At 42.9% G+C, this 16,354-nt stretch overlaps 1 protein-coding gene across 7 annotated transcripts in view; it reads right to left on the bottom strand.

The window, feature by feature from the left end:
• FRMD4A (FERM domain containing 4A) overlaps window positions 1-16,354 on the bottom strand; it is a 449,083-nt gene that overhangs the window by 73,862 nt on the left and 358,867 nt on the right. For all 7 annotated transcript variants that reach the window (XM_081210651.1, XM_081210652.1, XM_081210650.1 and 4 more), the window contains exons 7-9: window positions 13,971-13,993; window positions 5,878-5,961; window positions 750-815 (exon numbers count right to left, since the gene is read on the bottom strand). In XM_081210651.1, coding sequence (XP_081066777.1) covers window positions 750-815; window positions 5,878-5,961; window positions 13,971-13,993 — 173 coding nt within the window. The remainder of the gene's footprint in view (window positions 1-749; window positions 816-5,877; window positions 5,962-13,970; window positions 13,994-16,354) is intronic.

The raw sequence follows: 16,354 nt of genomic DNA, 5'->3' as shown, positions 1-16,354 counted from the left end.
AGTAGGAGTGGATTCATATCATTGGATTGGACACAGAAGCATGTTTTATTTATCTCCATCTTGATGGGAAGCTGTGAGGACTAGTAGGGTAAATTGTTACGACATTTTAAAAAGGATTTGTAGATTTTGTTAAGCTTCAATGAGACATCCCATCACCTTTCACATCATTGTAACATATTCCATGAAATACTGGATTATATTGAAGTATTTATTGGAGTGGCACGTTCAAATTCTTTGCAATGAAATCTAAATTAAAGACAATAACAATATACCTAGAGGAGAACTTGCAGTCTGAAAGAGCATATGTTAAACAGTGGCTTTCAAACATTCTGCCTTCAGGGAACCCTTTCTTTAAGAATTTTTATGTCAAGAGACCCCCAAACATATTGAAACACCCATCTGCGTTAGGGTGCAGTTCTAGATCTTCATAGGCTTTGCTGTTGCCCTGTGTCAATTGAGTACACACTTTAGAACCCAGCCAATATTCTCCTGCAACTGTGGATTGTGGCCAATAATCAGCTGTGGTAGGAAGACTATTTTTTAAGGCTTGGCCAACATTAGTCATCTTCTCACTGAGGAACTCCTGATAAGTTTCTGAAGGACCTCAGTGTTTCCTGGAACACAGCCTGAAAACCACTGCACTAAAATAGAAAACGCTACGTAATTACTTGTAGAATGTTCAACTCCCCCCTCCATGTTACATCCCAGAGACAGAGTTCATCATAGTAGAATCCCACTTCCCAACTTACTTGACAATGGCTTGACCTCTCGTCTGCCCATTTAGCTTCTTGTAATGCTCAATAACTCGGTCCTCACTTTAAAGAAGAGAAACAGAACCTTATTACCTTTAGCACAGCTGAAAAAACAGTGCAGGACCTCCACTGTAGATGAGGCATCTCATAAAATGGTGGCTATCAGCCCAAGGATTCCCAGAGGTCTAAAAATACTACGTGATGGAAAGCAGAAAAAGAAAGCTAGCTAATACAAAAAACATTTATTTTAAAAAACTTTTATGATTATAAGTTAAAACAAGAACTACTACAAGAACTACATACACAGAGACAGAAATGCAGCAAAAACAGAGATCTATTTCAAGAATTTCCTCCTCCCTTAACCATGGATAACACTACCCAGATCCATCTTAACCAGGAGAAAAATGCTGGTTGGAAATCCTGATTATAATGAAACCCATGGTTACAGTGAAATATAATCTGTGTAGATACAACAATCTGGCTTAATCTGGCAATTGAAAAGAAGCAGAAGTGTATGTTGGGGTGGGGCATATCTGTGCATGCAATCTGTGGCCCACTCTTAATCTCTTAACTATTTGCTCTGGGCCAGAGAATTATACAAACGGAAGTACCGTATTTTTCGCCCTATACGACGCACTTTTCCCCCTCCAAAAATGAAGGGGAAATGTGTGTGTGTCCTATGGGGCGAATGCAGGCTTTCCCGGGCTTCCTGCAGCTCCGCGCCACCCTCCAGATCCTGGCGCGAAGCCACGCGGGGCTCCAGAGGGTAGCGCAGAGCTGCCTGCATTCCGAAGCCTGGTGCGTGCTGAAGAGTGCCCCCGGGCTTTGTGCACCTCTCCGCAAGCCTGGGGAGACCGGCGCGGCTCCCTAGGCTTGCAGATAGCAGGCTGTTCTGGGGGCTGGGGTCGGGGGAAGCTCGGGCTTCCCCCGCGCCTGTCCTGTGCCTGGGGGGGATTTTTTTTCTTTATTCCCCCCCCAAAAAAAATTAGGTGAGTCCTATGGGGCGGTGCGTCCTATGGGGCGAAAAATACGGTATGTTGAGCAGTGTTTCCCAAGCTTAGGTTGCCAGATGTTGTTGGACTCTCAACTCCCATAACAGTCAGCATGGCCAATGGTCAGGGATGATGGCATATGTGGCCCAACATTATTGGGGGACCCAAGACTGGGAAAGGCTGCTTTAGGGCCACGGTGAAGAAAGCTTAAATATGATTAGTGCACAAATAGCCAACGTGGTGTTCTCCAAACGCCGTTGGACCAACTCCTATCAGTCCCAGCCATCATGGTTTGACATCAGGGATGATGGAAGTTGGTCCAGCAACATCTGGCAACTATTACTTGTTTGGTGAAATGTTTGAATTAACAGACCATGGTTTGTAACCAGCCATCAAATCAGAAAGAGAAACTCTTTGTGCTAACAATGAATGAAAAAAAAAACCCATTAATTATTCCTCTGCCTCCAATGCCTACTGAACCCAAACAAGTATGAGATTTAAAAGCTTGAACCATATCTTGGTAGAGCAAACCATGATTTAGTGTGATGTATTAATTGAGCCAAAATTTCAGAAACAGAACCTATCCCTTTCCTAATTTCTGTACAAACAGATGATTCCAAACAGAGAAATTAACTGGAAAGGCCTCTAAGTGGTTGAATTTCAGCTGTTCAACTTTTCAGCAGACCACTGACAGCTGCACATGGGCTGAGGCCACCTGTTAACATGACAGTGACTCCAAACTGTCACTATTTTGGTGGCAGGTAAACTCATTCATAATGCATTTTACTTCAGATGGCTAATTCTTTGATAGGCATGAAATGGCACTAAAACTAAAGTGCCCCTGCATGCCTGTCAGCTTGTAAACATATCTGTGAACTCCTTCAAATCAAATGAAAGACACTGCACAGACAATAAGGTTCACATGCATGTTAACACAAAGGTTGAAAAAAACCCAGATTGACAGCATCAAAACTAGCCACGACAAAGGCTGCCCAGGATCTGAAACCCGCTTCAAATGAAGGTTTTGAATCCTTCAGGTGGAGATGTTAAGATGCCCTTTCCACATCCAGCTGCAGGCCTGGTGGGCAGGGATGAAGCAGCGGCAGCTCTACGGGTTGTTCTCCCAGCACTTTGTGCAGCTCCTTCACCCCACACTAGTACACAAGCGCAGCCCTCCAGATCTGCCAGCAGTTCTAAGCACAGCAGAAATAGTTCGCTGTTTTCTCCATTCTCTGTGGAGCCTGATAGATGAGAGCCTGTGCTCTTTTCCTGGCTGCTGCCCTCACCAAAGGGACCAGAATGTTAACAGCCAATGTTGGTAGCCCAACACCAATCCAAACATATCATGGAGCAGAGTACAGCCAGAAAAACAAAATAAATGCAATCTGCTTTGTAACTGAACCGAAAGGGAGGGAGGGAGGGAGGGAGGATGAATGTGCACTCACAAAAGACCAATTTCAAATTCATTAAACCTGTAAACCTAAAAACATTCCATGCTGACCATGATTTATCAGTGTGATTACACTAGGGTTTATTTTTTAATATTTGGAAGAGCTCTCTACTGAAGTAGAGAAGTAAACTTCTAAGGAATATCAAATTATGAATACAATAATGTTGCCAAATTACTGGGAGAGTATAGTAAAACTGTAGTAACAAGTTACCTGAGGTGAAATCACTGGGTTTTATTACTCCACTGAAAACAGTAACTTTTTAAACCTTGGCCTTATCTTGCAACTCTTGTTCATAGATATTAATCTTTTGTCCTTCCTCATCCAAGAGGAGCAGTCAGATTGCACCAAAAGCTACTTGGAAGAGTATGAACTGCTTTGTAGATCTTGGTGAATAGCTGTAAACATCCTATTTTGAGATATCTCCTGCTATGGCTACAAGTGAAAAAAACATTCACCAAGTGAGTTTACATAAGCAGGTGACCATCAGGAAACTCGGATCCACTGAGATACAATTCACAAGATCAGTAAATGAGGTGTTCCTGGACACTTCCCATTGTAAGCAAATGACCGAATACCTGTTTAAATATAAAAGTTCTCTGTGCATAAAAATACATCCCAAGGAGAAGGGATCTAATATGCTAGCCTTGTATGTATAGTGATTTTTTTTGGGGGGGGGGGAAGCATTCAGCCACACAATTCCCCCACCTCCCACCTGAAATGGGGCAGCCCAGTTCTACCACCTCATCTGCTAGGAACCAAATGCAGATTTTATAAAAGGCAGAAAGTGTGTTGACATGAAAACTGTAGAGTCCTGGAAACAGATAATCTCTAGCTGACTGTCCCAGGCAGTAAAGATGATTATCCCAGAGAATTATGCTCTTTAGGGAAAGCAGTGCCAGTGGAAAAACAGAAGCTTATACAAAGGCAACATGTAGGTTACATTTGGCTTTTTAAAGGTTTTTTTGTGTTGAATGAATTATTGAAAGAATCCTGAGAATATGGAGATTAAAGGCTAATCTGTGGCCTTCCAGATGTTGCTGGATACAACTCCCATCCTCCTGGCCAGGCTGGCTGGGGCAGGGGATGGCTGGCTGCAAGAGCGCATGGAGGGCCACAGGGTCCCTTCCCTGCCCTGGCCTTCATGCTTGCAGAGAAAGACAGTGACAGCAGGCAGTGCATTTGAAAGGCCAAGTAGTTAGATTTTCTGTTATTACAAAAACAAAACAGGTAAATTGAGGTTCGTCACAGCACTACAGATCTATGTATGCCTCGAGCAGGGATTTTAAATACAGCTACTTGTATTTGTACACTATTTGGAAACTTTCCTGGGGTGGACTCAGAAACTATATTAGAATTTCACAGGAAACTTGAGCCCTGCCCTAAGCTAATGCAAAGTTTTCAGAATTAGTACCTGGCCAAGAGAAATAGGTCAGTCCTCCCCAGGGGCACTGGGGAGAGAATAAACAAGGATTCCCAAACTACAACATGAAAACCACACTTCCTTTCTGCCATCAAATTATGAGAGTGGAGAAATTAAAGGAGTAGCAGAAAAGAGGAGTTCCCCACCCACTACTGGGCTTGGAGTCAAATGCTTTAAAGAGAGACATGAAAGAGCCACCAACAGCAAAGCAGCAAAACGAATTTTGCCTGTAGTTTTCCTAAACCAATTCATATTTGCATTGATGAAAAGGGTGGGGGAGGCAGATGGAGGGACTTCTCCTCAGGGCATTTTGAATTTAAATAGGATGCTTCCATCTCCCCTAAATGTGCCTGCACATTTCATTCTCAGCCTAGGGAGAAGAGGAAAGGCTACAACATGGAACATGTTTACGGGGCTCAGTATTAAGTCTCACATAGATGAGAGGTTGAAAATCCAGTCCTGTCTCCAATAATTTTCATAGCTAGTATGCAGCAAAAAAGAAGGATGAATCAGGCCTGCTTAACCTCAGTGGGCTCTCCCACAGGACTTTGCAAAGTGTGTGCTAACCGCCATGGGTTAGAACAGGCTTCCTCAACCTCGGCCCTCCAGATGTTTTGGGCCTACAACTCCCATGATTCCTAGCTAGCAGGACCAGTGGTCAGGGATGATGGGAACTGTAGTCTCAAAACATCTGGAGGACTGAGGTTGAGGAAGCTGGCTTAGAAGAACTGAGCAGGGCTCTGGGTCTCCTTGGCCTGCGCACCAGGCTGCAAGAGGGTAAAGGTGGGAAACTATGGACTGTGCCCCCGTTTTCAGTGCAGTAGCAAATCTGTGTCTGGGCTGTACTATTTCAACCTGCAGGTTGGTGCTCACATGAATGAACCAGCCTTCCCCACTCTGATGCCCTCCAGATACTTTGGGCTACAACTCACATCAGCCCTGGTCAGCATGCTCACATTGGCTGGGGTTGATGGGAGTCATAGTTGAAAATATCTGGCGGGCACCACCAGGTTGGGGAATATTGACATTCTCTGGGAAATGTAATTGTGGGAGGGCTGGGCAGCTTAGGGAATCTCTAACTGAGAAGTTTCAATCAACACACTCACCAAACAGCACTTATCATAAGTCTTTGGGGGAAGTCACAACAGGGAGAAAACCAATAAACCTCTACAGTATAGATATGCCCATAGCAATCTTGACCAATGCATCATCCCACAAATGAGTGAAAAGGGTAAGTGCTTCTAAACACACAGAAAAGTTACCAGTAAGCAAGAGATGGGTGCTCCTTAAGCGCCTGCGTTGGAAGAGCTGGAAGCTTCTTTAAGTCGGTCCTGACTATTTCATTGCTGAAAAAGAGAGAATCCGAAAAGGACGATCAGTCTACAAGAAATTAGCCATGAGGCTTGCAATGGCTGGCTGGCTGCTCTGGTTGGAACATCTGTTCCCCTTTAATGAAATGCTGTGGGGTAGCTTTTTTCTTTCCCTTTATTTATTTTGCATCTGGGAGCATAGTAACCTCCCACTATAGTATCAAAATCGGAGCAAAGCTATCACAGATGTCTAGGTTCCTTTTTCTTCCTGCATTTCATAATACTAGCTCTGAATGTAAAAAAACAACACAGGACAGTGTGTTTTCATGGGGAGAGATTCTGTGGGGGAAATTTGTATGGTGCAGGAAAAGGGAGTGGGTGGGAGGAAGACGCACACAATAAGACCCCTTGATTTAGCTTCTTCCAAAATGCAGCCATTGATTAGAATGTCAGCTGGGGACTCTGCCCTAACAAGCCTCTCTTCCCTCCCGCTGCAGGGCTTGCTTGGAGTGGGGGGCGGGCGGGCGGGCGAGGATTAGGCTCAACACTCTTTGTGGGAAAAGAAGAGGAAACGTGAACCTCAGCACTAGACCCAGGAGAGCACAGCCTGCACATTAAAAAAGGAGAGTTCTTGGAATGGTGGCTGGGGTAGCGCTGCAGGGGGAATTCATGGTGTAGCTGCATGTATGTACTAGGCCAGTTAGTCACTCAGTTAAGGAAACTATGTGACCATAACAGTCAGTTTTAAGGAACTGAATATTTAAATAACACCCCTCCCCCTGAATTGCAGGGGGATCATGATTGAGAGGTCAGCAATGGGAGAAGGAGTATGAAATGTTTCCTCCCCACACAATGGTCCAGAAACAACCAGCAACACCCATTCCCCACCCTAACATTTGTGCCTGAAGAAAGGGTGACTGCCCAGTTGACTGCAGAGTGTTAGAAGTCTGGGAGCAAAGCTGATATTCCATTTCCAGCTCAAAGCGGAACAGCAATGAATGAGTGCTGATAAGTCGTCTGCAGATGAAGCACCCTCAGAGCTGGCTCTGCCATTAAACAAACTGCCTCAGGCAACAGAAGCCCCCGAGGCAGCAGCCCCACGGACGCCCCACCATCTCCTCTGCTAGCACGGAAGCACCACCGGCATCTGCTGAAATGACGCAAGGTCTTGCATGATTTTGGTGAGACCTTGCCTGAGATGGTGGAAGTGACAGGGCGGGCAGAGAAGTGGTGCCAGCAGCAACAGCTGTGGCAGCCGTGGGAGCAGCAGGGCAGGGAAATGTGGTACTTCCCATTTTGCTCCAAGCAGTGAAATGGGGCAGGCGTCACTGAGACCCCCCACAGCACCCACTCAGTCACATTCCATAGAGAACTGGAAACTGCAGTTGTGGTACCATCAGGTGTGGGGCCGTCTGGATTTCACTGTTTCCAGAAGAGATGTGTGGTCTTTCCACAGCAAAGGAAGAACAAACACATACTTATTGTTTTGTAAAAGCATCAAACAGTAACCAGTATGAAGTACCGTATTTTTCGTCCCATAGGGCGCTCCGGCCCATAGGACGCACCTAGTTTTTTTGGGGGGAAATAAAGGGAATTTCCCCCCCCCTTTATTTCCCCCCCAAAACCAGGTCGGGGGACAGCGGGATGGTGGCGCTCCGCCTCCCCGCTGTCCCCCGAGCTTGTGGGTGCAGGGAACTCCTGCCGGGCTTGCAAGGCTTGCGGATAGCTTCCTGAAGCCTGGAGAGCGAGAGGGGTCGGTGCGCACTGACCCCTCTCGCTCTCCAGGCTTCAGCGAAAGCCTGGACTCGCCCCATAGGACGCACACACATTTCCCCTTCATTTTTGGAGGGGGAAAAGTGCGTCCTATAGGGCAAAAAATACGGTACTGATTCACCCATGACTGCCCTATGGGTAAAATGGAGAGTTTAATGAAAAGGACAGTGCCACTGGCATGCACTTGCTTAGACAGGGAAGTCTTTCTTCAGTATGTGATTTGTGCCAATTTGTGGGTGTTATTGTTTTCCTGAAAAACCGGGAAAGCCAGTGCTTATATTCTACAAGTCAGCTAAATCTTTCTTTGCCCCTCTGATAGAAGAACTGTGCCTGAGCCCGTCATCAGCAGTAAAGGATTCCTTGGTCATTTGCCCAAACACAGGGGAATATCAAGATCAGGGAGTTTCCAGAATGGGAGTTTCCAGCCAAAATAGATAATTGCCACGTATATGACAAATTTCACAGTGACTAACAATGCTCCCTCAAAGCTAGGGCTGCCATATGTCCAGATTTTCCAATTTACAATTTTGTGTCTTTGGGCCCCCCTTAAAAAAAAACAACAACTTTTGGGGGTGCCCTGGTTTTTACTTTTTGAAATATGGCAACCCTATTCAAAACCTCAAAAGGCTTCCCAGAATCATTAACAGCAGCAAATAATTCTTATTGTTGCTTTGTGCCATTTGCTATGCTAAAAGCCTTAGAAGGCAATTTTCACACATCATGAAACAGGCCTTGGGGGTTCTTCCTTCCAGGGGTTCCTACCTGACCCCACGGCAGCCCATGTTGCAAAAAGCCTAGCCTGGCCCGGGGAATTCAGAGCTCACAACTGTGGGCCACCGAAGCTGTTCTCCTGAGGGCCGGCTAAACATGATAGGGCAGCCATATGCATTTATCCACACATCTCCCCCTCTTGTATATAAATTGTAAGTGGAGGGGGCTTCTATTTTTTCATTCCATGAGGAGTGACAACACTCGCTCTTCCTCACTTTACTATGGCTGCCCCCACGCACCATACATGAAACACAGATTCACCCCACCCCACCCAAAGAACCCTGGGAACTGTGGTGCCCCCTCACAGAGCCACAACCCACAGCACCCTTAACAAACCACACTGTCCGGGATTCTTTGTGTGTGTGTGGGTGGGGGGAGCTGTGCTTCGATGTACAGTGTGTACACAGCCTGTGTATCCTTGCTTCAAGCAACTTCCCTCCCAGCTGAGTGAGTCATTGTGGGGAGAAAAATGCCTGAAACAACAGAGGGCAGGGAGGTTAAATGGAAGATGGACTATGCAAACTAGAGAGGTGAAGCCATTTAAATTTTAAGTAAAAAAAAAATCCCTTCTGCTTTATAGACATAGACCCTGCAGTACCTAAGTGCAGCTGGGATTTTGTCAAGGCTGAGAGGACCAGTCTGGGAGCAGGGAACCCTATGGCTGCTTCTGAATATATATTTATGATTCTCTGTATCACAACCCTTTTGACCCACCCAGCTGAACAGAGTCTACCAGCCCTGTACTGTGGCCCGTCAGGTGTCTACAAGTGGTGTTCTTTTTGCAGGTGAAAGCTGGCTCTGATATATGGATCACAAGTTGCACAGGTCTGCTTTAAATTTAAATTAAATCAGGCAAAATCAGAACATTTTCAGGGGAAAAATGCTAGCAGAACTGCAATGCTATCACTATCCTTGTGGTGCAATTAAGCAAGGCAGCAAGCTGGCTCCTGTCATTTATTCTCAAACACTAATTGCTTAACTACAAGTTCATTTCAAGGAATGAAAATTACAAACTGTACATTTTCATTATGCAAATACATTGCTTAGTGGCAAATTACTCCTCTGCCTTTCTTCCTGTCTGATGATCACCATTTAGTACTCCATAGCTAGATGCTCTTTTCCATCTCCTTCATCTCACTTTCAAAGAGACTCCTTGTGTGGCTTTTGTAGGTGCATCTGATATCTGACAGTTTTTGAGCACTGACACACAGTGGTCGGGTTCATGTATGATGGCAAACCAGAGTTAAGCAAACTGTGACTTATCAAGAACCAGAAAGTGTGCTGGTGCAGGCTGCTCAAATCATGCTCCCCTTCCCTCCGTCTACTTCACTCGAGGAAACAAACCAGAGTGCTGGCTTAGGTGTGAACCAGCCCTTGCCGCTTGCTTTTCTCTAAAGAAGCCACAGAAGCAAGCCCCTTCTAAGGGCTGCTTCATTTCTTTTTTAAAACATAAAACAAATCAATACTGACTTGAGTAACAAGATCAGCACTGAGGTTATGTAAATTTGTTTTGGTGGAGGTGAGGATTATCTTAAAACTAGCACAGTAAATTCTTTCTGAAGAACTGCTGAAGGAAGTTACACTACTGATGCTTTTATTGACTCTGGGGCTTTCAAATAATTACTGTCTGGCTCTCCTAAGAATCCACAGAATTGAAGAGTCTGTTGATAACAAACGGTTGGGTTTGTTTTGGTAGCCTCATAGAACCATAGGACCAGAATCCCAATATTCCTAATTCTAATATGTAGAGACTTCTTTCTTTTTGAAACATTTTTATTGAAAGTTTTCCACATAAAATGCAATGAGAGAGAGAAAAAAAACCCAAGAATAAGAGAAGGAAAAGAAGAGGAAGAGAAGGAGAAGGAGGAGGAGGAGGAGGAGAATAAATACAAAGCCCTAAATTGTATCTTAACCCTCATCCAGACACAGCTCTCCCCAGGGAGCTTCCCCTTCTCCCCCAGACTCCCACCCTGGGAGATCCTCTCTTCCCTGATGAAGAGACCTTCATCTCCTGTCCATCACCTTCCTGTGTGTAGCTTCGTTTATAGAAATAGAGAACTTCAAAACTAAACAGAAGGAAAGCATAAATTGGAGATCACAAAGAGATAAGAAGAGAAATGAAGTAAGGGGGGGGAGAAAAAAAAGATGAGCTCCCAATTCTCTGTTTGCTAATTATGTATATGATAATTATTCAAAATATTCAAAGCATGCACTCCAGGATAACATGTAGAAGTATTATATAGCTGCTTCTCGGTCTGCTAAGTGTTTTTTCTTGATATTCCATCGCAAGCAACTCAGATTCACTGTTATCCACTCAAGAAGTCTAAAAGTAGCTCTTGAATTTTTATTATCCTTAAATGTCCAAGATGGTCTTTTTCCAGTCCAATTTGATGCGTTTCTCGCCAAGGGTTCCCACAAATCTTAATAATAGCCCTTTTTTCTCCCCCCTCCCCCCAAAATGCACACCAATCATCATAGGCTTATAGGTGTTTTGTTGTGCAATCGTACCTTCCCCTTTCAACCACATCGCCATCATCTGTCATCTGTGATCATCTCTCAAGAACTCTGACTGTAAATCCATTTATCTCTCCTGGCATCACAATAGAGTCCTTCATCTGCCTCGTCCTCCAGCTGCAAGGCCATGCAGCCCAATCCAGGGTTAGAGGCTGTCTCACACTCAGGCAGAGGCGATTCTAAATCCTCTCCAACACGTCCTGTGAGTTCTTTAATCTGAAATATCTCTGATCCAAATTCTCTTGAAATTCTATGCATCTCAGCTTTTAATTCTGTGAACTGCTCATTCAACATTCGTCTTATGCTATCAACGATTGGTAAAGTCTTCAGCATTTTGGGGGGGGGGGGCTTTTTTCTGTTAGGTTTTCCCTTGGCAATCTCCCTTCTAGGATCTTGCATTTACACATTCCTTTCTTCACATAAGGTTAAGGTTAGTCTCCAACACAAATTCAGGATATACAGTACAAAGATTCATCGGTTATTTAAAGTAAAGATTTCACACAAATTCAAAGCCATTCATCAGATGGGATCTTTCAAGGTCATCAGTAGTTAATTTAAGCCTCTTGATTTATTTTCAAGCCCGTTAATTAGCACTTCTTTGTCACTCATCAGTCCACTTCCATTCTGGGTGCTATTTAACTGGCAGATAGAAAATCCATTTTTTCTTTACTTCCAGTCTTAATAATAATTAAAAGAATTTTGCTGACCTGGTGCTCTAATTAAGAGTTCTTATGCTGTGTGTGGGCTCAACGACTGTCCCTCGCTCAAGATGGTTCTCCACCCACAAAAACTTGTGCCTCCAGAGTGAAGAATGTCTGCTTCTGATCATGTGAGGCTTTATTTCTGAACTCCCTTATCTCAAAAGGGGGTTGTGATAACCAGGATATCTACCTTGGTTATCTTAATCACTGCAAAATTATCTTTGCTGACAGGAGTATCCACAGCCAATGTCTAGTCCACCATTATTCCTTCCCGGAAGTTCCCAATATGTAGAGATTTCTCTCCACTTCTGCATTTGGCAATCCTGCCTTGGCAATCTATTCATTTTCAAGTAGATATGTTCTTAATTGGCAATCTATTTATGTATTTAAGGTATGACAACAGGCAACATTGTATTGATTGGACAGTAGAACCCTGTCTGTGAATGTTTGGCATGGTTTTAACTGCTGTGTTTTTATGTAGCATGCAGGTATGTAGTTTTATTTTATTTTATTTATTTATTTATTTAGAAAGATTTATAGATTGCTCAGGGTTACACAGCCAAGAAATAGTTCAGGGCCCAGTTATCTACCGAAGGGCCTCCTCCAATAGCAACCAACACAATCCTTCAGGCAGCCCCAGCCAGAATATAGGGTGAGGGGCCAGGCAGAAAGGCCTTATCCATTCTATGAACCCAACTCTGCAATGTTCCCCCCTCTTGAGGTGCGTCTGTCTCCCATATTGCTGAATTTCAGACAGCAACTGAATATAGCTTATTCACCTAAGCTTTTACGGTGTAGTAACACAAGATTTATTCCTCAGAAGAGATGTATGCACCTGTGCTTTAAAATTTTAGTTACAAAAATATTTTAGTTTGTATATATATAAAATCAAACTGACATACTGTATTGCTGAGGAAGGGTGATCTATAAATATTCAAAATAAATAAATAAATAAATAAATTTAGTTGGCTGGGGGGTTTTTTGCTGGGCTTTCTGCACTGTGATTTATTTTGCTTTGGTTTTTGAGTTTTATTGTGAACTGTATATTTTATTGTTTGTATAAACTACTCAGAAAATTTAGTTGGCTGAATAGTATATAAATGTCATAAACAAAATATATAATAAATAAAGGAATATATAATAAATAATTTGTGTATATGAGTAGCATATGAATTGTGTGAGAAAAGTGAAGAAAGGTAGGACACATAAAACACAATATGGTTTTTTATTTTTTGTAACAGATGTTCTAGGAGAGTTTTAAATATTGCTGTATTTTTGTTCCAAGTGTTATACTTTGCTTGCTAGCATTGCACCAAAACTGACACAAGCTGGCCACATCTCTTCTGTGGTGTTGCTGCAATAAATCAACTTGCATGCTAAAATATCTAAATACTTCTCCTGGCCCTGTTACTGAACTGCAGTGACTAAGCTAATCTGAAATGCTAGGAGTTGAGAAATATAAACAAGAGCAGGCTTGTGTTTCCTAGTCACAAATACGTCAGGATTTCACAAGCCGTTTCAGGTTCTGAAAGTGATGTGTCAGAGTCTCAGCCTGTCCTACAGCAAAGTGTGACCTGCATCGTTCTGTGTTCCTAACGTTTTCAGATTAAGGTGCTTAATGGTGTATTTTACTGCTTAATTTTGGGGGTTAGTTAAAAGTTCTAAATTCTAAATAGTGGCATTTAATAAGTCTTCTGGACTAGAGGGGTGAGTGCAGGCGAATACACCGCCTTCGCATGTGCCATAGGTTCAGCTGGGGCAATCATGGTGCTGTGAGCAGACTCACCGGTCCTGAGTGGGCCTAAGGCTGATATACAGGATGCAGCTGGCTTGAGGGAGAAACCTCGCAAAGGACCCACCAGCTCTTCTGGGGCAGGGTGGGTCTGGGGGCTCTATGCAGCCAACACCTATGCAATTATAAGTGACCTCTTTTTAAGCCAGACCAGGGAGAACTGTAAATGTAAAGCAGCCATTCTTTTGATGTATTTTTATGGAAATGGGAAGCCAAGTCATTTCCTTAGAAATTTCCTTCTGCTGTACGGAGGAAGACAGTTTTGTGTTTCCTGAATTCCACAAACACATCATTTATGTACAAAGCATGAACAAGCTTTTGCATTTCCTCTATATGCTGTATTTGTGGGCTGAATGACAAGTAGAAAAAATTGACTCTAGGATGTAACAACTATTAAGAGCTATACTGCATAATTATAAGGCACATGTTCTAGTTTAACAACAATCATTTTTCCTTTAAAATAATTAACTGAAGAATATGGATGCAAAACTCACCTTGAAAAATCTCCTTTTGCTTCCTGTAAAATTGTGAAAAGGGGGCAGAGCATAAAACATCACTTAATTTGCATATACACATGAAGAAAAATACATTTCTAGATATGTCAAATAAAAGCATTCCAAAGCATTTTAAATGACCCCATCTTCAAAACAAAATGTCATCATTGTGTTTACAACTGTCAACTTTAAGAAGCCTGAATAGGTGACTGTTGGGGGTATTCTGGTGATTCAATGTACGGACTTAAGGAAGGGCGAGGCAACTTCAGCCTTTCTCAATCAGAATCCCCATGGATTCATGTTTTAAATTTACAAAGAAGTCTTCATATTCAGAATCTCTGGATAGTTAAAGCCATGTTAGTTAAAGACTGGATAGTTAAAGACTAGTGTGCTAAGTGATTCTGAGTATGCAATCTTGCTTAGGAACATAGTAAGTGTTGCACAGGGTCAGATCCAGGGTCTATCCAGCCCAGCACTCTTTACAATAGGAAACCTGTGGCTCTCCAGATGTTGTTGGACTTCAACTTTCATCATTCCTGCCCACTGACCTTGCTGGCTGGCACTGACACGAGTTGTTCAGCCATTCCTGCTTTACAAGAATCCTAGCAGCAGGCATTAAGGCTACCCACTGAAAACTAGGCAGTGGTCCACTGGTAGGCCATACTTTGCCTTCTGACCACAGTTCTCTAAAAGCAAGGCACAACACTACACCACAGTCTCCTCCCCTGCTTAGTCAAGGGAAATTAAGGAACTATAATTCTATGAGGGTGTGAGGATCTCTAACATACCTTTCTTACAAACATTACAGAATCCCTGGATTCTTTGGAGGAAACTATAATACTTAAACATTAGGCATGCAAATATCTGCAAACCTAGTCACCTGGAATGAGTGAGAACTGACTACAGGTGACCAGGCAGGAAAGATAGGGCAAATAAGAAGAAATCTGAATAATTTTTCTGTAGTCTGTTGATGTGCCAACATAACTGTGTGTGGAAACCAGGCTTGTAAAGGTTTTGTGGGCTAATAACTTTTGCAAACTTATGTGCAAAGCTGAATTGAAAGTCTCATATTGTAGCATAGATGCGGCCCAATATTCTGATGTAGCCATGACATGAGGTTAACACCTAAAAGCTTGTTTATCTTCTAAAGACTGGCCTCATACCAACTCTGTGCAAGCAGAGACGTGGTCCTATTGAGACTTGGGATTCCTTTAGTAAGTTAAGTACATTTGGGACAGCTCAGTTTCTTATTTTATTTTCCTTTGGACACAATATCTTTTCACAACATTTGCACTTCCTAAGCAACCACTCAAGGGAGCACAAAATGTTTGTTTTAGATGTCTTGCATCTGGGAACATTGTGACTTAACTCTGACTATCAATCCTTACTATCGAAACTAAGTTCTGCAATTTTGCTACTGTTTTCCATTAGAAGAATGTGCAATTTTGGATTGTGAAGTGCCAGGGCTCTGATCTGGAAACAGGTAGGGCTGAATAACAGACCCCTTCTCCTAGAACCAGGGCTGTAGCCATAGGAGGGCAGTGAGAGAAAGACAGAAAACACATGTAGGGACCTGATCTGCCTTAGGGATGCCTGGGCCTCTTCCAGGAATTTTCTGCTTCAGTGTTTTTGTTTTTTTAAAAAAATAAAGCTCTAAGCTGAAATCCTAAACATGGGTATGTTTACTCAAAAGTAAGTCCCAATGAATTTAGTGGAGCTTTGTCCCAGGTAAGCAGGGTTAGGATTGCAGCCATTATGCATACAGAAACACATGAAAAATATTTGTGAAACGTTTGGGCAGCATAATTACTATCAAATTGCTCAATGAACCAATGGGTACAAAGGCAGTAGAATAGGCGCCAAGCACTTGATACACATTTTATATCAATATCAGTCAATATTGCTGTTTCACAATGACTTTTACTGTCCCCTTCCCCAAACAGAGCTAAGTTTCCCCAAGCCAGAAGCCTAGTTTTAGGCCAGCCTAAACCTGTAAAAGTTTCGTTTTTTCCAATTCCAGCCATATTACACTCCTGACAGAAGAACCAAGTCTGACAGGGTGTCTCTTGGATTTTTATATTCAACAGAGTTTGATTTTTAAATACATATTCAACACTTCGCTATTGGAAAATTCTGTAAATTGTATATTCCCATACCCCAGTATACCTCTTGATCTCCACTTAGTGACTCAATAGTGCTTATCAAAGTGACTGTGTAATTCTTAAATTCAGAAAGGACATTGCTAAGCAAACCTCCCTGCATTAAACTGAATGATTTTCAGGAGTAAATAATAGAAGGGAAGTTATTTGCTTCTTCCCTAGAAAAGAAGATCTCTCTGTGATAGATAGATAGATTTATTGCGGCCATTGGCCCATATTGAAAAC

This window comes from Podarcis bocagei (assembly GCF_964188305.1).
Source record: "Podarcis bocagei genome assembly, chromosome: 10".
Lineage (NCBI taxonomy): Eukaryota > Metazoa > Chordata > Lepidosauria > Squamata > Lacertidae > Podarcis > Podarcis bocagei.
This window is presented reverse-complemented; position numbering and strand designations above follow the sequence as displayed.